At 39.4% G+C, this 27,169-nt stretch overlaps 1 protein-coding gene across 2 annotated transcripts in view; it reads right to left on the reverse strand.

Moving 5' to 3' along the window:
• Positions 1 to 27,169, reverse strand: part of SPINK5 (serine peptidase inhibitor Kazal type 5) — a 68,845-nt gene that overhangs the window by 7,847 nt on the left and 33,829 nt on the right. The window contains exons 13-32 of one of the 2 annotated variants that reach the window (XM_058677455.1): positions 26,871 to 26,998; positions 26,080 to 26,152; positions 25,577 to 25,704; positions 23,043 to 23,091; positions 20,505 to 20,632; positions 18,326 to 18,413; positions 16,472 to 16,599; positions 15,804 to 15,867; positions 14,766 to 14,893; positions 13,187 to 13,283; positions 11,957 to 12,084; positions 10,186 to 10,258; positions 9,219 to 9,346; positions 9,009 to 9,087; positions 6,679 to 6,809; positions 5,453 to 5,522; positions 4,692 to 4,781; positions 4,463 to 4,590; positions 3,638 to 3,725; positions 1,162 to 1,292 (exon numbers count right to left, since the gene is read on the reverse strand). In XM_058677455.1, coding sequence (XP_058533438.1) covers positions 1,162 to 1,292; positions 3,638 to 3,725; positions 4,463 to 4,590; positions 4,692 to 4,781; positions 5,453 to 5,522; positions 6,679 to 6,809; positions 9,009 to 9,087; positions 9,219 to 9,346; positions 10,186 to 10,258; positions 11,957 to 12,084; positions 13,187 to 13,283; positions 14,766 to 14,893; positions 15,804 to 15,867; positions 16,472 to 16,599; positions 18,326 to 18,413; positions 20,505 to 20,632; positions 23,043 to 23,091; positions 25,577 to 25,704; positions 26,080 to 26,152; positions 26,871 to 26,998 — 2,057 coding nt within the window. The remainder of the gene's footprint in view (positions 1 to 1,161; positions 1,293 to 3,637; positions 3,726 to 4,462; positions 4,591 to 4,691; positions 4,782 to 5,452; positions 5,523 to 6,678; positions 6,810 to 9,008; positions 9,088 to 9,218; positions 9,347 to 10,185; positions 10,259 to 11,956; positions 12,085 to 13,186; positions 13,284 to 14,765; positions 14,894 to 15,803; positions 15,868 to 16,471; positions 16,600 to 18,325; positions 18,414 to 20,504; positions 20,633 to 23,042; positions 23,092 to 25,576; positions 25,705 to 26,079; positions 26,153 to 26,870; positions 26,999 to 27,169) is intronic. The other variant, XM_058677456.1, reaches the window with a different exon arrangement.

Genomic DNA, 27,169 nt, shown 5'->3' on the forward strand with positions numbered 1-27,169 from the left:
TGTCTTGACCAATGCTCACACTGTTCTAAGGACAGCAGACAATAGGAACTGCAGTGTAAGGCTGGGGTGGTCTGGGATGGAGAAGCCAAAGCTTTTCACCATGCTCTCATTGATAGCTGGTCAAATGGGAGTTACGAGTAGGTAAGTGATGTATACCAAGGCAAGGAGAATTTATTACCAAAATCATTTGGTAATAAATAGCATTTGAGTAGAAAGGTAACAAAGCTAAAATCCATCATGACAGTATTAAAATGGAAACCTTAAATTTAATACAAAATAAAAATATTTTTGTATTTAACTGCTTTTCTTAGCAAACTGTGAAGTCAGCTGCACAGGGAACTGGTGTTGTGACATAATGAGCTAAGCTGCCATCTGTAATGTCAGTATTCTATATGGATGCTTGTTTAAGCCCAGGCTACTCCACTTCCAATCTAGCTCTCTGCTAATATGCCTGGGACAGCAGCCGCAGACAGACCAAGTCCTGGTCCCATTCACCCACGTGGGAGACTTGGAAGAAGTGCTTAGATCCTGGCTTTGACCTGGCCCAGTGCTAGCTGTTTTAGCTATTTGGGAGTGAACCAGCAGATGGAAGAACTGCTTTTTCTTTTTCTTTCTTTCTCTTTCTCTCTCTCTCTTTCTCTCTCTCATTATAGCTTTCAAATTAAAAAAATTAGACTTACAATGATGAGATGATCTGTCAGTATTTATTCTAGCAAACTTTCTTTAGCATTAGTACTACTTTCCACTGAACCACTTCTTGTCTTAGACACCCCGAGAATTCAGTAACCCTGTAAATGGTCTTGTCTGGACTGGCCACACTCTGTAGCAGTGGTGGTGGTTAATGGTGTTTCTCGGCTACACACAGGATGGCTATATTCCCACCCTGATGGATATGTACAGGCTTATATTATAGAGATGCTTTATAATTATCACAAACTCACCATCTTCTTCCACTCTGTAAAATATATAGCAATGTAAGTAAGCAACTTTAAGGGCTATACTTAAATATAAGAATGGAAATTCATATAATTTGTCATTTTAACCATTATGATAGAAAAATTGTCCACTGTATACCTCAATTTCATATCAGAGAATGAGTATGGACTAACTAGTGTTGAAAACCTTTACAATGCAAGATATGAAGGTACAACTCATACTTACAGGTTTTCATGGCAAAGCATGCAGGGGTTATTGTATGTCTGGTCATCATCCCCACAAACAGGCTGTAAATCCTTTGGGCAAAGATAACCTATCCTGGGCAACAGTCTGTAATGTTTGCACATCTCGGCATTCTAGATAAGAAAGACACAAAACTGACTTGCTTAACTGCATTCAAGGGAACAAATGAGCTTGGAAGAAGCTCCTGGTTTTTCTCAATCACCTTTAAATAAATAATTAGCAAAGCAGCTATGTTATAGGCCACAAAATCATAGATGTTCATTAGGTTGACTTCACATATGGAATTTTAATTCTTTTAACAACAAAAGGTAACAAAGAACAGAGCAATGGCAAACCAGAAGCCATACATAGCACTGGGTACAGAAAGTTTTGTGCACATGGGAGGAAAACCAGAATGATAATCATGGTAGAAATATGTACTTTTAAAGAGTAGCATAGGTCATACACAACTTAGGAATAATTCATAAGTAAATAGTTAACTGGATGAGTTTTTGAGTTCTAGATCTGCCAGTAACCTGATATGATTTACCTAACTTTTCTGAGCTTTAAATTTCTCATCTGAAAACCATGAGTAATGAATAGCACCTTTTACCCTGTGTTATTGTTTTAGCACATTGAACTGGGTGATGCATTTTCTTTATTTAAAAGGCAGGGAGACAGAGGGGGAGATACTGAAGAAGATCTTCTCTGCTGACTCACTCCTTGAATGCCCACAACAAGCAGGTGAAGCCACGAGTCTGGCACTCAGTGCCAACATGGGTGGCAGGGACCAAGCACTTAAGCCGTGACCTGCTGCCTCCCAGAGCACACACTGGTGGGAAACTGGAATTGGGAATAGAACCAGGATTTGAAACTAAGCGCTTTGATACTATAAATTCAGGTGTCGTGAGAGGTGTCTTAACCCACACCAAATGCATACTCCTGATCATGCATGCAAAAGATGCCTGACTCAGTGTTAGACTAAATGCTCAGTAAATGCCATTTTTTTCTTCCTATGGAAAACAACAAATATATTTACTCTTTGCAATTTGGGGCAGTATGAATTAATCAATCATAATACAGAGGTTCCCCCTTACCCACAGCGGATACAGTCTACATCCAGGATGACACAAAGCATATATATTACAACTCAGAGTGTAGACATTTCTGTTTGTTGTTTAAGAGTGTAGATATCCTTGTTTGTTTGCTTTTTATGGTGAACATAATTCTCTTTTTCTAAAGAAAACTTAGAGGCTCAAAACCCAATTGTGGCTTAAGACAAGAGTCGAAGTGTCATTTGGTCTAGTGGTGGGATCTCACTTCTTGACTGAGGTGCTGGAGTCACAGGTGTGATCACTTTGTGACAGAGTATGTGCACTTTCATGCCAGTAAAATGTATTTCTTAGACTATGTTTCATGAGTAGCTGTTGTTTTGCCTGTTTATTAGCATGATGCAATTAAAACACACTTGTGCAGTTAATCTGCTATCCTAGTTCAATTAGATAAATGATTACATGAAATTTACCTTTGAAACCTTTTTTTTTTTTTCTGGTTTTCTTCAGCCGAGGTGCTAACATGAATCTTTTAGGGCCCCAGCTTAAGATTCGACTTCACGAACCTGCTTCCTGCTTTAACTTTCTTCCTTTCTAGTTCTCACCTTGTCAGGAATTTGGAATAGAAACCCGCAGATATTGTGGCAGAGCAGGCTTGGCTGCTGCTTGGGATTTTTGGATACTCTTTCCCAGTGCCTGGGTACTCTGCTTAGGCATATGATGACCAAAGTACTTGGATTGATTCCTGCAACCCAGTGGGAGAGCTGAGTGTAATTCCTAGCTCTGGCTTCAGCTGCTGTGGGCATTTGGGGAGTCAAGCAATGTTTGAAAGAACCCAATCTCGATCGCTCTCTCCCCCCAACCCAACCCACCTCTTTTTCTCTTACTGTGTGTGTGTTGTCTTCTCTGTTATTCTGTCTTTCAAGCACATAGGAAACTCTAACCATTTTTATAAAGACTGATGTGCACACAGACAGGTACTGTGGCTGTCCATCAGCCTATTTTAAGCAAAAAGATTTAAATGCTGCTATTTAGTTACGGATGAAATCCGTTCGTGTGAATTTGCTCAGCACAGTGTTCTAGTTTGTTGGGAAACGGTTTGGTTCGGGAGGAAAATGAGAGAAGTGAGGTTAAGAGCCTTTTCCAGCTGCTGGATTACAGAACTGAGGCATTCGACTGCACACTGACATGTAAGGTTAGTCCTTCTCAATCCATGCCCATTGCTGAAAAATTTCAAAACATGCTAAGCTGCAGTAGAGCTGAGAATCTCCTGAGTAATCCCAGGACGTTGACCAAACAGATTACACATCTAGTCTTTAAAGGACTTCAGACTGAATTGATCCAGTCTCCATCCGCATGAGGATGTGGAAAGCAGGGGCCCCCAGGCTCAAAGCATCCCACCATCATTCTGAAGCAGTTATTCTTACCAGAGAATCTGTGCTGTTTTCCTCCTTGGAAGACTGATCATGGGATGGCTTTTCTTGAGCTTTTGCATTCTCCAAAGCTTCTCTCTGACTGTAGAAAGAAAGAAAATACACCTTAAATAACATTCACAACAGCCAGCTGAGAGGCTAAGCCACTCTAATAATATGATAAAGGGAACAGTTCAGTTAGAGCATGACTAGGATGATAAATTAAGAAAAAGGACACAACTGGGAACTAATCTAGGGTTCTCATCAGGTTTAATCTAGTGGCTTAAAGTTCTTGAGTTTTGATTTCCTGGAACATAAAATTAGGTAGCATTGAGAATTCCTAACTCAAAAAATATATGCTATGGAAAGCTAACTATACTGATTACTATTGTGTTTATAATTTTTTGTACCATCTATCATGTCCATTTTCCCTTTATTTCATTGTTCATTATCGTAACCTAAAACTCCCTTCTAAAAAACAAATTGCTTAGCCCTGGAGATTGCCAGACATATTAAGGTGTACAAATGTGTAATGCTTTTAAAACCAATGTTTTTCTTGCATCTGATCTAATTAGAAAAACGGCTCCAAATTTTTGTTCCCTAACTATGATGCTGAAAGTTTTTTAAGTTGCACGGTTACTAAATATCAGGATTAGAACTTAAAGCTAGACTCCTTGTCATCATGCCTACGTAATCCTTCTATTATGACAAGCATCCTGGACTTTTGTTCTGTTTTTGTTCTAATTTTAAGAATCCTTCCGAATTCACGAGCACACACATTGGTTCAGTCAGTCGTTTCTAAACATGCCATTTCCATCCTAGAAGCCTCCTCTTACTTACAAGATAGCTCTGCACTTGTAGCACTTGTTTTTATAGAATTTTCCATCAGCGTCACGCACAGGGTCATTCACTCGTGGGCAGGGAAGTTCATTGTTCCTCACATAGTTTCGGAACTCAATGCATTCATCCTAGAAAATGAGAATGGGGTAATGAATATGGATCTCTCTCCAGGTGGCTTTCTCCAGGTTGATTTTAGGAAATCCTCTCATGGCTCTGGACTCAGACTCACTGCACTTATCCTGTCACTGGAGGCTGCGGAACTCCCCAACTGTCTAAATTTTGCTTCCTCCACTTCATTTGGAACCTCTCTGCACGGGTCCTGGAAACGCAGGGAAACAGAACAATAGTTGGAGGACCTCCTGGCCTCCCCCTCCCTTCCATCCATCTCAGTTTTCCATAGGAGTTGTGCTCTGGACCAACAATGTCCCAGGAATCTAAGAGATTGTCACTCCTAAAGGGCTGAAGGAAGGTGTCTTCACTGTAATCGTACAAAGCAAACAGAAAAGCAGTATGCTGCGTGCACATTACTGATTCGCTGGTGCTGAGAAAATCATCTGAAGAAAACAGAAAAAAGATGTTAAGGCAAGAAACTGAAGGGGGGGTGGAGATTGGTTTAAATTATCTCAGTTGTTACCATCAGTATCAGTAGGCTATGTGAAACTTCATTTCACATTTGAAGTATCAGAGAAAAACATGAAGTTGAGGTGATAGAGAATTTGTATCCTCAATTTTTGAGTCCATAATTCCACCAGAAGACCCACGCAGCAATTGATACACATTCTAAGACAATTTTCTAGAAAAGTAAGAAAAGCATGAAACCCCCAAGCCAGGGGGCAAATATCTTACTGTGACCCAAAGTGACAATATTTGTGAAGGCAATTTTTCTTTGAGATAAGAGACTAATATCTTTGTTGTCCTTAAAGTGGAAAGGACACAAGATTGTGAGGGTAAACAGTAGAAAAGCTAGTGTAGTTTATTTTAAGAAATAACCTTTGCATCACTCGACGGCTTGGCAGTTGGTTTGTCTTCATCTTTTTTTCTTTCACTAGCTTCTCGCTCACTGCAAAATGAAAAGGAACAAGGTTAATTTTCCTAGGGTTGCTTTTGAACAAACTACTTCCCTAATTCTAAAATACTGGCAAATTTAACACTGTTCTTGTATACCTTAGAAAATACATTAAACACTTTTATTTTTACTAATCATTTCTGAATGATGGAATTTTCATAAGAATATATTTGTGGCAATGCTCCTAAGTTTCACAGATATAATTATTATACTGTCGTCTAGAATGATACAGCACTAGAAGCTTACCACAGGGTGTTTTCCCTGGCTAGGATATGTTTATGGATTTTCTCAAGATGCTGCTTCATTTCTCCCTTTAGTTGATCTAATGTAATTGCAAGAATCTACGTTTTGGTTGTTCTTTATGTAGTTATAGTGCTCTGGAATTGGTGAACATTTTTTAAAAATACCATTTCCTTGAGTCTTCACAAAAACTGAATAGTCTTCATTCTCTCTCTGTAAGGGGGTACTTCAAAACGTTCATGAGAAAGTGGAATTTAAAAATTAGCTCATTTTGGTTGGACGTATTTTTGAAATCCATAACGTTCTTTTAGGATGTGTATTTTCCATGAAAAGTTTGAATACTCAGTAGGAGTAACTGAAATTACGGCCTATCCTACTTTCTATTCAATCCCAATCCTTTTTAAAAATCAAGGATTGAGGCGGGTGCCATAGTGCCATGGTTAAATCTCCACTTGTGATGAGTGTGTCCTGTAGTGGAGGGATGGTTCAGGTCCCAGTTACTGAGTTTGATCAAACTTCCCACTTCTGTGCCCGGGAGGGCAGTGGGTGCTCAAGTGCGTGTGCCCCTCCTACCCACGTGGGAGACCAGGATGGAGTTTCTGCCTTTTTGCTGGGGTTCTTGGTGCTGTAGTCATCTCCCTCTCTATCGCTCTGCCTTTTAAATAATAGATTTAAAAAATTATCATTATAAAATAGCTGACATTCAACTTGAGGCTCTCCAGTTGTGATCATACTTGTTGTTATCAAAATTATAACAAGTTGTTGGAAAGTGTTTGGGAAGCAACCCTGGCAAAAGTGAGGAGGTTTTCCTGGTTAGATGCCAGGTGCCTTAGGATTTAAGGTGATAGGAACTGTCTTGTGGCAAAAAAGGCACAACAGGTCAAACTCATTTGGAAGCCTCTTGACGTACAATATGCTCTGACACATGGCACATTTGTTGACATGCATCTTGCCATCGGGGCCTCGAACGGGGCTGTTTTCTCTGGTGCAGACAAGTTTTCCCAAGTCTCTCTGCTGGCTCCGGAATTCGTAACACTGATCCTGCACATAGGAGTACAACAAGATGTAACTAGCATCATCCGAGCTGTGAAACCCAAACAGCATGCTTCATTGGTTAGACATGAATTCATAACATTTCAGGGGGAAAAATGAGATGTCAGAGATGGAACATGTTTTGAATGTTTTCATAGGATCCCTTTCAATCGACTGTCTTGCCCCAAATGGAACTTCACTGCCGCCTACAGCATCCTGTGAGGTTGATCTCCAAGCTTGTCTACTAGCAGGTAATTATTACTCCATGTATAACAAGTTTTAACTTTGGCAAGATATACAAACATAGAAATTTCCAGCTTTATTTCTCAACAGCACATTTTTATGAAAAATTTTCAAATCACATGTTTATTGCACACCAGGCATTTGTTGCATACTCTAATGGGGTTGTCCTTGATAATCATAAAAATCTTGTTGGATAAATACTCATCATCCCATTTTACAGGTGAGGAAAGTCAGTCTCAGAGGTATTAAGTATTAGGGTAAGGTCATAGTGGGTTTGTGACCCAAAACTTGTCAACAGTTTATACTCTTAAAAACCTATTTGCTTCTACATGAGAGAGAACAAAACCCCTTTTTAATTAAAAAAAAATAAGAATCTTAAATAGAAGCCAAATTAGAAATTAGATAGCCTCCATTGAAATCTTTGGGGACTACCTGAAGTCTTTTAAATTGCCTTCAGACCCCAACAGCCATGACAGAGATTAGGGATCCACTGCCTTTAAAAATATTCCCTTTATCTAGATTGTACTTACCCTTGTTTAGGTTGTGATGCGTATAAACAATTCCAGGGTTAGTTTTATCTGGAGCATTTTAATACTGTTTGGGAACTGAATACCTGATCAACATACTATATGCCTCACAGCCATTTTTTTTCAGAATGTGCTAGAATTATTTTCCAGGAAACCCCAATACTACAGACATATATGTGTATGATGTGAATTTTCCTCAAATATAAAAATCTAAACATTCCACTATACAGATTGAGGGGAAAATTAAATATGAAAATTTCTAAAGCCTATTTTACTTTGTATGCCTTCGTACAGATAAGACCATGGCTCTCTTACACACACACACACTCCTGCAATTTTGTATATATTAATATGAGGGAGCTTTAAAAAGTTTATGGAAAATATGAAAAAAAAATCTATGTATCCATCCATCCATCTATCTATCCATGCAAAGCAACCTTGGAAGGCAGAGCAGCCAGCAGGGACAGAGGAGTATCTCCTGTGCTGTGTCACTCCCTAGAAGCCTGCAGCGGCTGACACTGGACCAGGCTGAACCCAGAGTAGGAACTCCAAGCAGGTCTCCACCTGGCTAGCGGGAATCTAAGTACTTGGTCATCATCTCAGAGGTGGGACTTCATCCCGCCCACTCTGATTTGGGGTGAGCACTCCAATCACTGTTTAACATGCTGCACACTGCTCCATAGCCTTATTTTTTCATTTCAGTTTCCCACAAATATTTTGAGGTATGCTTATAATTTTTTCCTTTGAGATCTCTAAAATACCTAAGAAGAGATTTAAAGTTGGCTAAAAGGTTAAATATATGGCCAGCACTGATCATTTGAAGTTGAAGAAGTATTTTTCATTCATCTTCCAAAATGTACAAATATTTCCAATGGTTTCAGTAATAATAATCAAGGGCAATGTTTCACTTTAGTTCACATATGCCTAATGAAAAATGTCCTTGCTAACAGCACAATTTCCCAGGAAGTTACTCCTATTTCTCTTTTCCAATTGAAGTCTACCAACAGATAAGTAGAGGCTGTGCTAAACCTCTGTGTAGTTGGTGGTTATTTAATGTCTCAAATTGAACACTAGGTGGCGCTTAAGTGCCAACTCAAAAAGTCCTCCTCTAGAACCCCAGAGTTTTGGTGCTTACTTTCTTGCTTTGGCATCTATCTGCCTGATTATTTACTTGTTTAAAACTTCACCAGTGAGGTTTACTGCATAATCACAAATAATTAGACAGTTGCCATTGGTCCTCTTAAGTGTGTGGTAACTTTATCCGCATAGCTGCTTAGGGCACTGAATGGCATGCTATTACTTCACATGGTCTGGCCATGTCTTTCTCGTTTACCCAGTGACTGGGGCAGAGTCAGCATACTATAAATATCTGTTTAATGACATAAGTGTACAAAAGAACGAGCCACAGTTAGGTATTAAAATGTCTAGCATATATTACATGCTCGTCATTGGGCTTTTCTGCGGCACTTCTCTTGTCCTCCTCCTCTTTCTTTCTTCTTTCAGTTGCTTCTTTTTCCCTGGAACAAAGCATGGAAGAAAATATGTCAACCTCACTTGCAGAACAACTGTCATTCTCTCAAACAGCTGAGAAATGAGGGTCATACTTTTTAAGACTATCAAACCATCCATTCTTCGTTAAGATACTCACAGTCTTTCCTTACACATAGCACACTTATTGCCATGGGTCTTGCCGTCTGGGCCCCTCACAGGATCACTTTCTCGTGTGCAGATAAGCTGCCCATTTTTCATTTGGCTTCTGTACTCATCGCATACATCCTGAAAAGGGCAGAGGAATACATCAGGAGTGCAGTGTTCACAGAGCACTTTCCTGGGTGTGAGAGTTGGATGATGTTTGACCAAGAGCAAGGCAGCCTAAATTATTAACATTGATGCCTGTGGTTGACAGAAACCTAATTCACAGAAGCACCATGTCCTCTGTCGAGGAACCTGTAGATGCGTTACTTCATCTGCCAAGGAGGAATTACGGTTGAATACAGCACTAAGGTTGCTAGCCAGATGGATGTAAAATGGGGTAGTATGCTTGTACTGTTGAAATGGTCCACAGATTCTTACCCTTGGAGCAGGAAGGCAGGGGAGTCCAGCTTGAAATAACACAGCATGAGAAATATTTCACTGACCATTGCTGGCTTTAAAAATGGCCACAGATTCAGGATACTTGTGGCCTTTAGAAACTGGACAAGGCCAAAAACAGATCCTCTGCCTGGAGCCTCCACAGAGGAGTACAACCTGTCACCCCAGCGCGAGTGAGAGTGCTTAGAACTCCTGACCTCCTGACACCTAAGGTAATAACTGTGTCGTTGTAAGCTGCTGTTTATAGTCATCTATTTCAGGAGCAATAAAAATTCATGTACTTGAGGAACTGTATTGACCAGAGTTTTGGGAAATTAATAGCTATTTATAAAAGTGTGCACAAAATGTTAAACTGAAAGACTGATTTAGCTGAAAATTTCTACACTGCACAAGTTATGATGGATTTTGACCTTCTAAGGGCACAATCTTGGTTGACCGTACTGACACTCTATTGACATAACTGTGACGGCCACGTGTTTACCTTTGGAAAGAACAGTCTTATCCAAACTTAGTTAACAACTCACCTTTTCCAGTCCTGAGCCAGTCCCATTTGATCTGAAGTAAGAATCCTTGTTTTTTTCCTCTGCTTCTCTTTGCCTAGGTGGACAAAAAAAAGTCATGGTTACCCTCTTCACACATACTCAGCATTAGGCGAGGGCTGAGACCTTGTGTGTCTGGAACTTCCGCTTTTATGGGAAATCTCTGCACTTCATTGAGAGGATTGGTCAGCTGCACTATGAAGGCCATGCACAAAGTTCCCTCATCACAAGGGAGACCAACTCAGGTAACTACGGACTCCCTGAATTGTGTCCAAACTGAACTTGTTGTAACTTCCCATTCTTTGGTCTTCTGTCCTGTCTTCCCCACATCACAGAATCTATTGCTTCTTCCTACTGTTAATCCTACTTCAGACACTAAATGCAAATTTTAGGTCTCTACGTTTAGCTATCTCAGTACCTCCATTTTCTTACCATATGCAATGGTTTTTAAGCCCTAAGTTCTCTGACCTCTTAGGACAATCTATTAGAATATCATTTCTTCAAGTATAGAGTCCAAGACAGAAATAAGAGCCACAGAGGAGGCATCCTAGCATCACACTGGTTACTCACGTGTTACCTTTCTTATAAAAATGTAGAAATCTCTTGCATAAATATTATGTGCTTTTACAATCAAATGAGATATTTAAAACATTTAAACCCTCTGAGAATCCAAGTATTTTTATTGTACAAGTTTAGTTACAGGGCCAGCCATATGATGTTTCACAAGCAAACCGGGTGACCTGAGGCAGTTAGCCCAGGATCTGCTTATTTCTCTTTCAAAGTTCACTTGACTTTTCACACAAAACAAAGCATGTGTTTACCTGTATAAAGTACAACATAGAAGCACACATATACTTTCCTATAAGGAGCTCCCTTGGCATGCCTAAGGAATGATGTAACCTGCTCTTGAACAGCTGAAAAAGCCTTCTCACGCAAAATCCTATTGTCCTAATCTGCCATTTTGTCCTAGAATTTTAATAATTTTAAATGAATACAAAGCAGGTAATCAGAAGGAATAAATTCTGATTTTAGCTCTGGAACTAACCCTCCAACCCTCACCTCAGGAAAGGGCTTCAGTTTCTCTCATTTGGTGAAATGTAGCATTTACATTAAATGATATTTCCTAGGCTGTGCGCCCCTAAAGCCAGGGTGGTTTTGTTTTGGGGGAGCTGGAATGTTTTGAACAGATTATTCTTCATAATCATTTAAACACTAAATAGCAGAGTTAGGAGCACTGTGACAAATTTTAGAACTGAACATGCTCTTTCCAGTCACCTAGAATGGTTGGACTTTACACACAGGACTAACAGCACATGTTATTGCTATAATAATGCAAATCAAGAGCTTGAGCTGGGTGTTAAAGCTTTCCAATTAAGTATCATTTATCAAAGGAACGTAAGAAACAGACACCAGATCATGCAATATGTCCCATAAATATAATTAGACTAACTTTCAAACTGTGCTGGCTGGCTATTAAATAATCACTGACATAAAGCAGTCTAAAATTCAGACTAAGATGTAGTCTATCTGTCATAAATGTACTTAAATGACACCACATTATGAAGGAAAGAAGAGCAGGAAGCAGCCACTTGGGGGCGCTGCCTGTGCTAGGATCTATTATTCCTCAGGAGAAGAAGAGATAATATGTGGGAATTAATCAGTGAATACTTTCCATGGAGGGAGCCACAGCAAATGAGAGATTGCCATTAACACAGAAGTAATATGAGACTGTTAGACACGTGTGGGAAGAACTCACAGCTTTTCTCTACACATGGTGCACTTGTTGTTGTACGATTTGCCGTCAACATCACGCACAGGATCGCTCTCTCGAGTACAACTGAGTTGTCCATTTTTCATACTTTCCCGATATTCAGCACAAGGATCCTGAAAAAGAGAAAACAGGTCCCCCATATGCCTTCCTCTATTGTGTTAAATCTGAGTAAGAAAAGTGACTGTGTGCTTCCCTTTGCAAGAGCTGTAACATTAACACTGCTGCCCACAGAGAGAGGGCAGATCGTCACGGCTTCTGACGTTGCAGCCAAGGCTTTACAGGAGAAATGATCAAGCTGTCTGCAGTTGAACAGCACAGATTAAACTACAAGCCAATTCTCTCCTGCTATCTGTTCTGGCATGCAAATTTTACCAAAAGCACAGCTTCACTCATTCATTTAGATGTCATTTATAGCTTCTTTTCAAGATAATGGCAGAGCTGAAAAGCTTCATGAAACCCAGCATGCTTCAGGTATTTATATTCTGGCCTTTTATGGGGAAAAAAAGGAATGATGTCTGATGTGCAAATGAAAGGAAGCGAAAAATGCCGAGGGAAAGCAGTTACACAAAATCCCAGGGATGACAGGCTTCAATTATGAGGAAAAGATAGACAAGTTAACAAGGTAATCCCTTCAGAATGAGAACTAATGAAAAAAAATTCTTTTTGTTTTTTTTTTCCCATATTATCAAAGGTGAAATTGGGCTTGTGTCAAATTTGGGGGCAAAGACTTGCTTCTGATATCCCAAGGTGGTGAGGTTCCTAAGGAGGCGGAGTCTGAGCCTGTCCAAGTGGTGACCTCACCTGCGTTGTGAGGGTGACTCTCTAAACCATCACAGGTAATGTACCAGAAAACTTCCTGACTGCTTTTCTTCAAACTGTATCCCCCTAAGAGTACTGGTAATAAGAGAAACTGGAGTTCCATGAGGTGTAATCCACTCTATGCGTCCTAATTCAAGTGCTACTACAACACAGTGGCTCCAATAAAGAACCACGGAGGCAATAAAGAATAATGGAAGAATATGAAGGCTGTATGATGCTGATGAAAGTGGTTACTACTGACTTGCAAGCTAGATGACTAAAACAGGGGCAGGAGCCTGGGATGAGGTCCTCATATGGCTGATTGTTTCCAGCCCTGCCCACATTCACCCTCACCAGAGGCTGTGTCATGGTCGCAGCAGTCCCACTCAGGTTATGGAACCTCACGGTTGTTCTCACCTCTTCTTTCCCTCCTCCACCACCACTAGAATTGCGTCCTGCAGAGTTTCTCTGGCTCTCCTCTTCTTTTTTCTTTCTTTCTTCATCTTCTTTCTGGCTGGAAATTAGAAAGTGAGAGATAGGGAACAATAGCTTAAAGAGAATAGTGTGTGTTGGGGAGTTTCTCATCACATAACCATATTAAATCTGCAGGTTTCCCATTATCTCCCCAACATCTGTACTGCAGGTCCTCTTCCCTGTAAAGGAGAAGACAAATTGCATGGAGCCCTTTGTCTGGAAAGCTCTCCGGCAACCAACGTATGCATGACTATCAAATAAGACAAAGTGAGTGATTCATTAACATTTTATAAATGTTCATTGGGGATTTCAGGGTGTAAGTTCTCAGAGGAAAAATACATTTAAGAGAGCCAAAACAACTATTTTCTCTACCAAATGTATTCTTACTCCTCGACTGCCCTTTTCTCAAAGAGAAGATCGTTGGAAACACCTCTCCTCCCTCCCTCCCTGTTAGCCCGTAGCCACATCCACTGATTTCACTCTCAGCTATCTCCCACCTTCATCTACTGACCTTCTGTCCAACCCCCCTTGCTCTGGTTACCTCTAACTAGATTACTACAAATTAATACTTGTCCCCCATATGCTGAATTTTAATCCTTTTCTTATTTCTCCCTCTTATTACTGAAAAATGAATATTCCTAAATGGACCTGTTTATGACACTTATGCTCCTAACTGAACAATTTTAGCAGCTTTAGAATAGACCCCAACATGCTTGTTCTGGCATTTAAAGCTGGTAAAGTTCTAACCTCCATGCCTTTTTTATTGTTGTACATGATATAGACAGGAAAAGAAGCGATGAGAAGAGGGAGGCAGCTTAGGTGAAGATAGAAGTTGAGACTATATTTTATCTAAATTATAATGTCCATTTTTATTTCATATATTATCCAAATTACAAGCTCTAGTTTTCTTCCCCACATAAAACTTTGTATTAACTCTATTAACTTTCTTTTCTCTAAAGTATTAATCATATTACATACATTTTCATTTAACATTTCTTCCTTTGTGTTTTATGAGTATATATGTCTATTCCATAGCAATACTATAAAATTTCAGAAGAGTATTACACTCCTCTCTTTATAATTGGATATGTTCAGCAAATCAAATATGTTGGGTGTAGTTGCAAACTACGTAAGAGGCTACTTTTCATTTCTAAAAAGGCATTTTTGAAAATGTAAGTAAAGGAGTTGTAGTGACAGAAAAAAATGCACGTTTCCCAATGAGAATTTCAAGACAATCCAGAGAAGAAATCCACTTGATAGTAAAGGGTTTAAATATTATCAAGAAAGATGTTGTCATCTACTGGTAGGCTGTGCCCCAAGACTAAGAGTGTAGTATCTGAGTAATCCATTCTCTGTTTCTAAAACCGTGAGTCTTGACCTAAAGATTCACCTTAAAACGCTTCACAATCACTTGTTCCTTGTATATAAATAACGGTAGAACCACCACAATGCGTATTGTCCCTCCAGCTATTTGCCTCCCACCTCTACCAGCCCGCAGCAGGAGTCTGCTTTGTGCACTCACAAGACGGCCTTACACATGGCACACTTGTTGCCATGGGTCTTTCCATCAGGACCACGCACGGGATCATTTTCTCTCGTGCAGAAAAGCTTTCCATTTTGTAAGAGGCTCCGAAATTCATTGCATGCGTCCTGAAAAGGAGTGAATATGACCAAAGCTTAGATATTTTCTTGAAAGTCGTTTTTCAGAGTTTCAACCAAGTGTTATAGATGAAAAAAATGACCTGAAGATTATTGATTTACTGGCAATTATATTATTCAACTCCTACCAAATATATATAGATACAGATAGACAGTATATATATGTATGTATACATATATGTATTACCTCTCTCTCTCTCTCTCTCTACTCCAGATTTACTTGCTAAATACCTGCAAAGGCCAGGTCTAAGTCAGACCAAAACCGGACTCTCACATCAGTGAAAGACACCCAAGCACCTGAACCAACACCTGCCATCTCCCAGTGCATTAGCAGGAAGCTGGACTTGGAAACAAGCTAGGACATCAATCCAGACACTCCAATATAGGATGTGAGCACTCCAAACTGAATCGTAATCACTCAGCCAAACACCTACTATCCCTCTATAACCTGAATTGTCACTTTAAAATATGGGAATAGAGTACACAGGTGTTTGGAAACTGGAATATGAACAGAATTCTTCCAATGATCAGTTTTGGAATATAGAATTTTATGAAAACAGTCATGTCCATGCATTTGTGTAGAAGGGTATGTCAAAATGTACTTAAAACAACAAATGGAAATAGGACACATCTGTGTTTTGTGTACAAAATTTAAAATCCATGCACGGTTTTCTGTTACGCAGGTTTTCCACAAGTGCTTTGAAAGTTCCTGTACAATCCAGTGCTGCATCAGAGCCTCCACAGCACATCAGAGTGGTGATGGAGACTATCTGGCCATAAATCCCTGAACTACATCAACCCCGTTTCCCCTCACCCTAAGCTCTGCAATAATCCCTAAATTGTTAAGAAGTTGCACATCCTCATCCTTTCACTGTAAGACTAACCGCCCTCAGACCCCTACCTTGCTGGCTTCTCTTTTAGCTTTTGCTCTGGCTTTGGCTTCTTTTTCTTTGGCTTCTTGCTGGCTATAAGAGGTGGAATACAAAGGAAAAGTTCATTTATGGCACCCAATATATTATAATAAAGGAGGAATCTTTTTACATAGAAATATGCCTGTGCCAACTCAGTTTGGAGGGAGAATGCAAACACAAACCCCTCTACATCATTGTTATTTTTAACAAACCACATAACAGCAAATACATTTTTAACTTTGTTTTCTTTTGAAAAATAAATATGCTACCTTATCCACAGAAAGCAATGACTGTATTTATTAGAAGGCAACAAATGGTCAACTTATTCATTTGTACCCAAGATCACGCATTTAGATTATTCATGACAGTGATCCATGTAGGCAGAGAACACAAGTTCCAGTCCTTTTGTGTCATTAACTCAGACAATTTATCTTTAGCACATGCACCTCCCGTGATGGTGGTTCAATTGCATTTCAGGACACTTGGTCACTAGGGGGAAAAAGGGCATTGGTACTAAGTATATGGCTTTATAATAGTAAATTCCTGAAGTGACTATAAAGATAGTCTCCAGTATCTGTATTATGAAGAAATCTCCAAGGACATCCTTCTTGCCCCCTGGGGACTCGTCGCCCACAGTGGCAGCAGTGGCTGAACTCACAAGAAGGCCTCACACATGGAGCAGATGTTGCCGTGGATCTTGCCATCCAGGCCCTCAATAGGGTCGTTCTCTCGGGTGCAGGGCAGACGTCCATTTCTCACGTAGTTCCGGTATTCACTGCACAGCTCCTGCCAAATTAGGGAGCATCTGAGAATCGGCTAACTACATACTGGAAACCTTTAACATTACCCCTTTGGAATCTATGACATAATGTCCATAAGCATAATAAGTCTTTAAAACAGGTGACACAGAAGGTTGGTATTAGCCAGGACGCTTTAACAGACCAGGTCACACGTTACTTAGAACATAAGGTTGCTATTGTACATTTCATTGGAAAATATTTTAATAACATTCTGACCTAGGCACTGCGAAAGGAACAAACAATAGTTTATGATGTCTTAAATTGGTCAAACAATTTGTGGTAGGAAGAATAATGCCACCCTATCTCCAAAATATCTGCAGGTATTTGGGACCCATGAGTATATTTTTAGGTGAAATGGGTTTTGCAGATGTAATTCGAGTTACAGACTTGGAATGTGCAGACTACCATATATTGTTCCAGTGGCCTTAATGTAGTCACAAGGGTCAAGCCTTAAAATTAAAACAACGAAGCACAAGAGAAAAAGGAAAGATGTGACCATAGCAAAAAGGGGAGAATCAATGTTGTTGGTTTTGAAAATGGAGGGAAGGAACCAAGAACCAAGAATATTGGTGGCCTCCAGAAGTAAGGAGAAAATTTTTCAGAGGCCCTAGAAAGGAATGTAGTCCTACCAACCCTTTGATGTATATATATACGTTTACTATGATACTATGATACATTTGCACTTACATTATATATATATATATATATATATATATATATATATATATATATATACATTATGTAAGTGTGTGTCTGAGGTTATTGATAGTTTGAGTTCAGAGTCCAGTTGTTAATGTTATTGAGCCAACAAGATACAAAGCTGCAGACCAATGTTTACATGTCTAAGAAGCAGCCAGGTGGTGGTCAGTATAACTATTACATGAAGAACAATAAAGTAAAAGCAGAGAGAGCAGTTAGAAATAAGTTCTTCCAAAATAAAAAAGAGAAAGGAAAAGAGTAATGAGGGCCTGAGGCACAGCCTGCAGGAATATTGAAAAGCAGAATGTCATACAATTCAAAGTGCATCATGGGTCTCAAAGCCAGAACTTGTGGTTAATTATCACCATTATAATATCTGTGCTAGACAATTTTCTGTTAATAATTATATGAGCATATCCATTTCTTAACTTGTCTAAACCTCCAATTCTACTTAATTAAAATACATATAATTATATGTACTTCAAATGGGTACCACAAAATAAGTCACAAAGGTTTTTAGATCATGAGGATAACAGCATTATCACCATCACTGTCATTATCATATGACATGTTATTTTACAAAATGCAACCCGAGGCTTAGAGATGTACTTAAGTAATTTCCTGAATCTCAGAGAATTAATTGGACCCAAACCCTAGATTTTTCTTTAAACTTCGTATTCAGTTTCGCAGAGGCCGAATATTAGCTTCCATTGATTTCCACTTAGATATAACAAGGTGGCCAGCCGTACACGTGTCCTTTTTGAGTACTATAATTCACATGGCAAGTAGGGAAAGGGAGATTTTTCCCATGTCTGATGTGTAACCAACTAAAAAGATTCATTGTGAACTAACTCATTAAGGAAAAGGGATCCTCTTTGAAGGATGACAGCCCAGTATGCTTTCATCTGCAAAGTCAGCAAGACGAGTAGGATTTGAAGGCAAAGAGTATTACCGAGGGAAAATGCTCACTGAACACTTTGGAATATGCAGTCCTGGGCATGTTAGACAACTACCTGGACTGCTTCTCTCTTAACTTTTTCAGCTTCAACCTTTTCCTTTCCTTCTTTGTTTGCTTTTTTCTTCTCCTCTTCTTCCAGTTTGCTGCAACAGAAAAAAATAAGATTGAAGTTGAGCAGAAATTATTTTTTTTCAATCTATGTTTTAAGAAGAGATGTGTATTTTCTAGACAAAAGGTCTGATTCAGTGTCCAGTATAAAACTATCCAGTTCAAGGAGGCTTACTGCTTTGATCAGGAATGGAAATCAAGCCAGCAATTTACATTATCTCCTCCTCCAAAATAACAGTAGAAAAAGCATGCACTTTTATCAGAACGAGGCCCTTAGGTGATCTTATTTTTCTGTAGTTGCTACTTTAATCAATAAACTACAAGAATGCACAATTCTGATTTCCTGTCAGTCGTGAAAGGTTTTGCTTATCCAAATAATACATCAATGGTGACAGCAAGAGATGATGCCAGGACAGGTGACCGGGCCCATCCTTACATAAATCACGTTTCACCACTAGGTACAATTTTCTAATGTTATTTCAATGGAAATGTTGCAATTTGAGGTTTTGCATTATAGTAGTGATAAAGCAGCAATTTTTAGAAGGTTAATCTCAAGCCTAGTACCCTGCTATGATTGAACTGTCTACTGACAACATCTCAGAACTTCCCATGTTTAGCTATTAGCACAGCACCCACACACAGAACAGGTGAAGGGACATTTTGATGTCTTGAATATCAGGTTAATGTTTGTTCTACTCTCCTGCTCTGCTAAATTTCTTTTAAAGGAACTTTGTGCGTGTACTTAAGGTTGGACTAAGATCTGTGAAAGGGCCCGGCGGCGTGGCCTAGCGGCTAAAGTCCTCGCCTTGAAAAGCCCCGGGATCCCATATGGGCGCCAGTTCTAATCCCGGCAGCTCCACTTCCCATCCAGCTCCCTGCTTGTGGCCTGGGAAGGCAGTTGAGGACGGCCCAAAGCTTTGGGACACTGCACCCGCGTGGGAGACCCGGAAGAGGTTCCAGGTTCCCGGCTTCGGATCGGCGCGCACTGGCTCGTTGCGGCTCACTTGGGGAGTGAATCATTGGACGGAAGATCTTCCTCTCTGTCTCTCCTCCTCTGTGTATATCTGGCTGTAATAAAAATGAATAAATCTTTAAAAAAAAAGATCTGTGAAAGCTGAGATTACATAATATAAGCATAAAAACGTGAAGAGTTACTAGTGAACATTTTTTTCCAAGATGAATCTCAGAAGGGGATCAGGAGACTAAGAATTGAAGGTTGTAAAAATCAGGTTTTATATGATCCCATATGATTGAGTTCTGTCCAAAATTTAAGCAACTACATGGCAAAGCGTAGGCCCTACCACCCTAAGATGGCATAACATGGCCATGCTTTGGTAATGTTAATAACCCTATGACAGTGAGTCTGCCTCTTGTGGCTTTCTCCTTATGCTAAATCCATGTATAGTAATATTCCTGAAAAAAAAATAGTATTTCTCTATTCCACTTCCTCTTCAAGTTATTTTATCTTGAAAAGCAGAGCATGGGTTTGGGGGAGATTTTCCATGCTCTGGTCTACTTCCCAAATGGTTGCAGCAGGGTTTCTGGGAGCAGGACAAAAACAGGATGCTGATTTCCACCCAGGTCTCCCACACGAGTGGCAGGGGACCACACACTTTGGCCAACTTCTGCTGCCTTCACAGATGCTTTGGCAGGAAGTCAGAGCATTAGAGGAGTAGCCAGGAGTTGAACTGGCACCCTCAACAGGGGAGGAGAGTGTTGCAAGGCACAGTTTAGTCCACTGTGACACAAGGCTAGGCCTATTAGACTTACTTCAACATCTCCTGTCTACTGGCCCCGCACGTCTCCTTCCAGCTGACCTCCAGTTTTCACCCGCAGGTGAGTACATTCACAGAATCATAAATGCGAGATTCTTAAGGTCCTCTAATTCAAAGCATGAAACTTTCTCTGTTACACATGAAGGTTACCAAGTATTAAAAGCATCTGCATTAAATTGAGTCTCCCTCCTTGACTTCACCACAAGCTAAGGCAATAACTGAATATAAAATTACATTGTCACAATATGATTCAGTGTTACTTTTCTACATCCATCTAGTATACAATCCATGCAATACTCCACAATACATGTGGGAGGAGAGTCAGTGGGAGAGCTGGGGGTGGAGACTCACAACACACTGGCACACATGGCACACTTGTTTCCATGCATTTTGCCATCTGGGCCACGGACAGGATCACTCTCCCTGGTGCATATGAGCATCCCGTTCTTCACTTGGTCTCGGAATTCACTGCAGAGTTCCTGGAAAATGAAGAAAATATTTTCCCATAACAGCTTTCTACCGTTCCTATTCAAAAGCATAAAGAATACAGAGTAAAAACCAAACTAACATTGCAACCATAAATTGGGATTTATAAAACATTCATCAAGAGCCCTGATTTTTCCTGTGAATAGTTACAGGAAATGGTCTTCCAGAGGCCATTTAGAACCAAGATGCAAAAGAGGCTGAAAAGTTTTGTAAAGACCCTTAAAAATCATGCGTAAGCTTGTGTGTGTGTATTACATACTGCAGTGTACAGGTTGTAAAAGATGAAAGATGAGGATTGAATGGGCTTGGAAGAAGAAACTTGGGGAATTGAGAACATTGCTGACTGTGGTTTATCTTTAGAATACTGAGAAAGAAGAGAAAAAGTAAAGAAGCTTAAATTAAGAAACAAAAACAGAGCAGATACTGAGTCTAGCATTTGAAGCATCCATGTCTCATTTCACACCACAATGCGTGGGTTCAATCCCTGGCTCCTGCTCCTGACTAGCTGTCTGCTCTCACAGTCCTGGGAGGCAGTGGTGAAGGCTCAAGTTACTGGGTTCCTGTGTTCTACAAGGAAGGCCTGGATGGACTTCTCAGGTCCCAGCGTCATCCTGGCTGGTGTGGGCAGTCGAAGAGAGAACAGAGAGAACGAGCAGATAGGAGTGAACCTGCACTCTCTCTCTCTCCCTCCTTCTCTCTCTCTCTCTCACTCACTTGCTCTGTGTGTATATATATATATACACACACACACATATATATACATATATATGTAAGGTAAGTTTTAAAATTGTTTATACATTTCCTTCAAACATATTTGAAAAGCAGGAGAATGAGAACATTCGAGAGACACCTGATATTTTTCTTCCATTGGTTCACTCCCAAACATCTGGCACTAACCAAGTCTAGGCTAAGCTGAAGCAGGGATCCAGGTTTTGCTTCAGGGTATTTCATATGGAGAGCTGGAACCCAAGCACTTGAACCGTCATCTACTGCATCCCAGGTGTGTTACCAGGTGACAAGAGAGGGAGCACACAGTGCAGACGGCACTCAAACCAGACCCCCAAAATGGGAAGCCAGCATCACAAGAGGAGCTTAACACACTGTACCACAACGCTCAATAATAACTGACATCTTCTCCAGTCTAGGGCAAGGTGAATATGTTAGAACCATTGGGAAAATGTAAAAGGACTTGGAATTTGAACAAATAATGGAGGATAAAACATTCTAAATTACCAATAAAAATTAAGTTTCAGAAATAGTTACATAAAAAAATGAATTAAAGTTAAATGTCTGCTGTCTATCAAATTTGTCCAAATAATTAATAGGTGTATATTTCTGCAGCCGCTGCTTATAGAATAAATAAAGGTAAATCACATATTTGGCTGCTACTCAAGACCCATGTGTGTGAGTCTGCCAGCTACACGGAATGCCCAGATGACACTCCTGGCTTCTGCTTGGCCCAACACTAGCCACCGAGGCCATTTGGACAGTCAGTGAGCAAGTGGAAGATTTCTGTCTCCCTTCTCTCTGATTTCCAAATACATAAATAAACCTGATATATATATAGAGAGAGAGAGACACACACACATACATATGTGTGTATAAAAGTACTCCAACATGCACACACTGATAAATTTGACTCCACTACCTGTAAAATCATAAAAACACAGGAGGCAGACTGAAAGTAATGAAAAAGTCAAAGAACCTACATATGATAGTACTTCAGAGGTCTGTGGAAAATGGAATTAAAAATGTTTGCACAATAAAAGATTGAAATCCATGTATAATGTTTCCAGGCACCTGACAGATATTACCATGGAGTTTTTGAAGACCCTTCATATGCATGGATTCCAATTTTATTTTGTATCAGAATGAATTTCTCTTTTAGTTCCTTTTGTTCCTCTGTTTGAAGTACTCTTGTAATGATGCTAATCAAGAGAAAGAACTAGTAACTTCCCCATAGCTAGGTGGGTCACGAAAATCAAATATGACTGTACATGCATAGGGAAGATTACATTTTGTAATGTGGAATGATTGTAATCCTGTACCTTGTATTTGAAATAAACTGAAGTTAGTGAACCAAACATACTGATGTCAATATTCTGAATTCAGCAATCGAAATCTAATTAAGGCCAAATATGGGGGGAATGGCTCACAGAGTTAACATGCCACCTTCTATGAACTGAATCTCAAAATTAATCACAAAATAAAGTTGGTACTCTGAAAACTTTCAGAAAAGGTCTGTTTAATCAGTTTAAATGCTTTTCTGTTGTTATTCATTTGGGGCATGAAAATTAAACAGGGAGCATTTTTGCCAACAAGATAACCAGAATGCTATTGCAAAGACACACACACACACACACACACAAATCAGCATAGCATCAACATTCCTGAAATCATTACCTTTGCAGCTTCTCTTTTGGCCTTTGCTCTTGCACTTTCTTGTTGTTTGCTGTAAGAAACAGGAAATGTAAGGGAGAGAAGGGGTTGGGGAAGAGACAAAAGAAACAGATCTTAATACAGTAGAACAGAAGCTGAACGTTCAGAGACTGATCATTCATTGTTTTTGACTGTTCTCAAGGAACCCCCAAAATCCAGCCATGCACTTTGTAATTTTATTAGACGGTAAACCCGAATGGTTCACCTCACCCCAAAAAGGATATGCAAGAGAAAAGTCCCTGAAGCAATGAGTCATATGTACTACACTAATACTGCATTACCTGGTGATCCTTCGCATCTATGATCACTCTGATAACATGGCGAGATTCGACTTGGGGGAGACTGAACAGTACAGTGATTAATTGTTTTGGAGTTAAGATTTCATTTCAGAAGAATAGCAAATGTCTTGACCTATGTGCCCTCCTCAACTTTAACAAGAGGGTGAGGGAGGAGGAAAGAAGGAGGGGGGAATAAGTGAGTTGATGAGTATAAAATAAAAATAGTAGTATGGTATAACACGGAAGAAAGTGATCAGTATAGGTGACGTAAAGGATTGCTGTTAAGGTCAGCCATTGAAAGCTAAATCTTCCCAAAATAGGCATATGATTGAAATGAACTGAAAGTGATGCCTTTTATTATTTTGGATAACCATGGCATAATATGTGCACTAGATCTATACCATAATTGGATATGTGACACAAACAATTATGTTTAACTAAAAAAATTTACATAATTTGTAAAAATGTTTTACTGTGTTCCAGTCAACATAAGAATTGTTAATCAATAAAAACTTGAACACTTTCATGCTACATTGTACAAAAATACACAAAAAGTTGCTAAGAGAAAAATGAGTGTCAAGAAAATCGTAACTCTTATTAATATCTCTATAAAATATGGGGTGATGGAATTTCTTTTGATAGCATACTTTTTACAGGAGAAATGAAAATATATTTAATCTTGTGGATATTTTTCATGCTTCTTCACGTAAAAACTAATTAAATTTTATCATGACTGACAAAGTTTAAGACGCATTTTCTTTCCTGGTGAGAAATTATCTGAGGCACCACAGCTGACCACTAGATGGCAGAAAGGAACTCAAATACATACAAATGTACCCACCAGAAGTTGATAAAGACACAGTTATCATTTTCTTTATGTGTGTGGGGCCTTCCTACTCTTGCATCTATACACTGAGTTGCCAGTCCTTAGTTTTCATCTGGAATTTGTGACAATACGGATGTCATTCAGGTGGTTATTGGGAAGATTAAATATGATTTAATAGCAAAGTTCTTAGGAAACATCATTTATGTGCATTCCTTAAATATTGGTTATAATTGTGTGATCATCTTTCTAACTTTCCATCTAACAGCTTTCCGGTGTTCTATGTGTTAACTTTGTGGGAGATAAGATATTTGGAATATTTTGTTCTCTACATTGGAAGACTATGTAAATACATTTTTTTAAATTCCTAAATTAAAGTGAATTGGGTTTCCTTTTTGATAAAAAGAAAAAAATCAAAGCTTAGCAAAATCACAGATGCTTGTTTGAGAGGGGAGTTCTTGTCATCAATCCTATAGGTACGTATCTACTTCTGAAATTAAAAAAATCGTCATTCTTCAATCTTTCCCTGCCACATTATAAGGTCGATTCTGATGCTGAACCCAGCTCTCTCCAGCTCTTATCCATTTCAATTATCTTTCTTACAATCACATAGAATGGCATGAAGGAAAATGGTGCAACACTACAAGGAGAAAAGTCTGATAAAATGTCTTCTGTCTGGTGGCATTTGCACCTATCACCATCTATTATTTCAGATGGTAAGTTTTCAGAAAGCTAGAAGCAAACTAGTATGACTTTCATGGATAATTTCCTTTTGTGTGTGAAAGATTCAAGATTACTTCTAAATTACCATAGAGGATATTATTTTGAAGTTCTTAAAAATAGTATTTTGATAGACAAATAATTATACATATGGATTCAATATTCTATTTTCATGCACTTTGTACACACATGGCAAAATGAACAAGTTAGATAAATTAACATGTCAGTCAGCTTACATGCTCACGCTTAGTTGTGTGATGTGACCATTTAAAATCTGCTCTTGTAGCAGTTTTGAAGTGCACAACATTATTAGTCACCATGCTGTGCAACAGTCCCCTAAAACTTTTTTCTCCCATCTAGTCGCACTATAGTTTTGATCAACATCTTTTCACTCCTGTTCCCCACCCAGCCTCTACTGTCTACACATGATCTCCCTCTTTTGTTTCCATGTATCCATGAGATCATGAAATGTGTGTGCATGCCTGAATAATCTGAAAGCTTTCCAATTGCTTTTTTCTTGATGTGTTGTTTTTTTGTTTTTTTGGTTTTTTTTACTATGTATTTGAACCTGTCAGCCAGAACCAAATGCTACATTAAGGAAGAAAATACAGTAATTGCAACTGTCTGAGAACCACCTATGGTGGTCCTACTGCGCACGTTTTTGCAGCTGTACTCACAAGAAGGCCTCACACATGGAGCAGGTATTGCCGTGGATCTTCCCATCCGCGCCCTGGATGGGGTCATTCTCTCGGGTGCAAAGAAGCTGACCATTCGTCCAGGACTTGCGGTATTCATTACACAATTCCTGTGACATTATGGAGGGAAGTTGGAGGAGGTGAACATAGGACCGATCAGACAAAAAAAAAAAAAAAAAAAAAAAGAAAAAGAAAAGAAAAAAAAAGGCCTAAATTTATATCTCTTTGTTTTTTCTTAAACGGAAATCAGCTCCCGGTTTATTTTAGAAGAGTTCATGGTTTGGAAGGCACAGCTATTTTTAAGTGATAAAAGCTGCAGATCCTCAATGACGAAGTATTTACACCTGCACACCGGCACATGTACACAGGCAGACACAAACTGTACAAATGTTTCATACGCTCTCAGGGAACTCCTGTGTGCCCTGCATGCTGTCTATGGCACCCAGGCACATAGACCTCTTGCTTGTTGGCGAATGTCCTCTCACCACAAAAGTTGTATTCTCAGATTGTCTTTTATTTCTTGATTCACTTTCCTTCTTTTTCTTTTCTTCTGCTTGGCTAAAGGAGGAAAATAAAGAAAAGGAGACAAATAAGAATTGTAGACTCTCCAGATCTGGAGTGACGCCAAACGTAATTAAAACAAATGTTTGCCTTTTCTGTGCCTACCCTTGTATTCAAACTATGGAATCTTCAGAACTTCATATAGTGAAACTACTGGTGCAGACCCGATTTAAAGACTGATAGAATTCACAACTTTTCCAAAGAAATAATTTTATATAAGTGATTTGAAACTTAGTCTAGGGTGATTCTCTAAAATGCCAATGTTCGTTACTCTATGATAATTCTCTAGCTTTTGTTCCAACTGTCAGTATCCTCTCTACTTGCGTCCTCTGTGACATTGAATGCTAAGTCATCCTAACAGAAATCCTAGACACTGAGCAAGATCGATGAACACTGAGCTGGACACTCTCTTCCTGAGTGGCACTGGCAGGTGCACTGCCCTCACTTTCAACTATGGAGACAGCCGGAAACTTTTTCCTAATGGTTTCCACATTTAGAAACTACTTGAGTTTTTCAAGCCTGAGGTCCTCCCACTTGTCCAAGTTCCCAAGTCTTCATAAACGATAAGGTTTTCACACATTTCTCCAATTACATAGTCTTTCTAGATACACTTTAATTCTTTCATTTTATTGGAGTGGTCCTTTCATCATGGAACACAGAAATGAAGTGGACAATACAAACTGTCCCTTGCTTTCCCAGCTGCATCTGTACTCACAAGAAGGCCTCGCACATGGAGCAGGTGTTGCCATGCATTTTCCCATCCGGGCCCTGGATGGGGTCGTTTTCTCTGGTGCAAGGCAGCTTTCCATTCCTCACCAAGCTTCGGTATTCACTGCAAAGCTCCTGCCAAGACACAGAAGACAAGAAGATACAGTCTTTTATTTCTAGTCAAAGCAGAAAATTCAAGTATTGACACTGGCAAAAAAACCAACGTTCTCTCTCTTTAAACCAAGAGAGACTTTTAAAACCAAATTCCCTTTAAACCAATTCTGTCTTCCTCAAATGTAAAATTCA

This window comes from Ochotona princeps, chromosome 19 (genome assembly GCF_030435755.1).
Source record: "Ochotona princeps isolate mOchPri1 chromosome 19, mOchPri1.hap1, whole genome shotgun sequence".
In the NCBI taxonomy this organism is placed as follows: Eukaryota; Metazoa; Chordata; class Mammalia; order Lagomorpha; family Ochotonidae; genus Ochotona; species Ochotona princeps.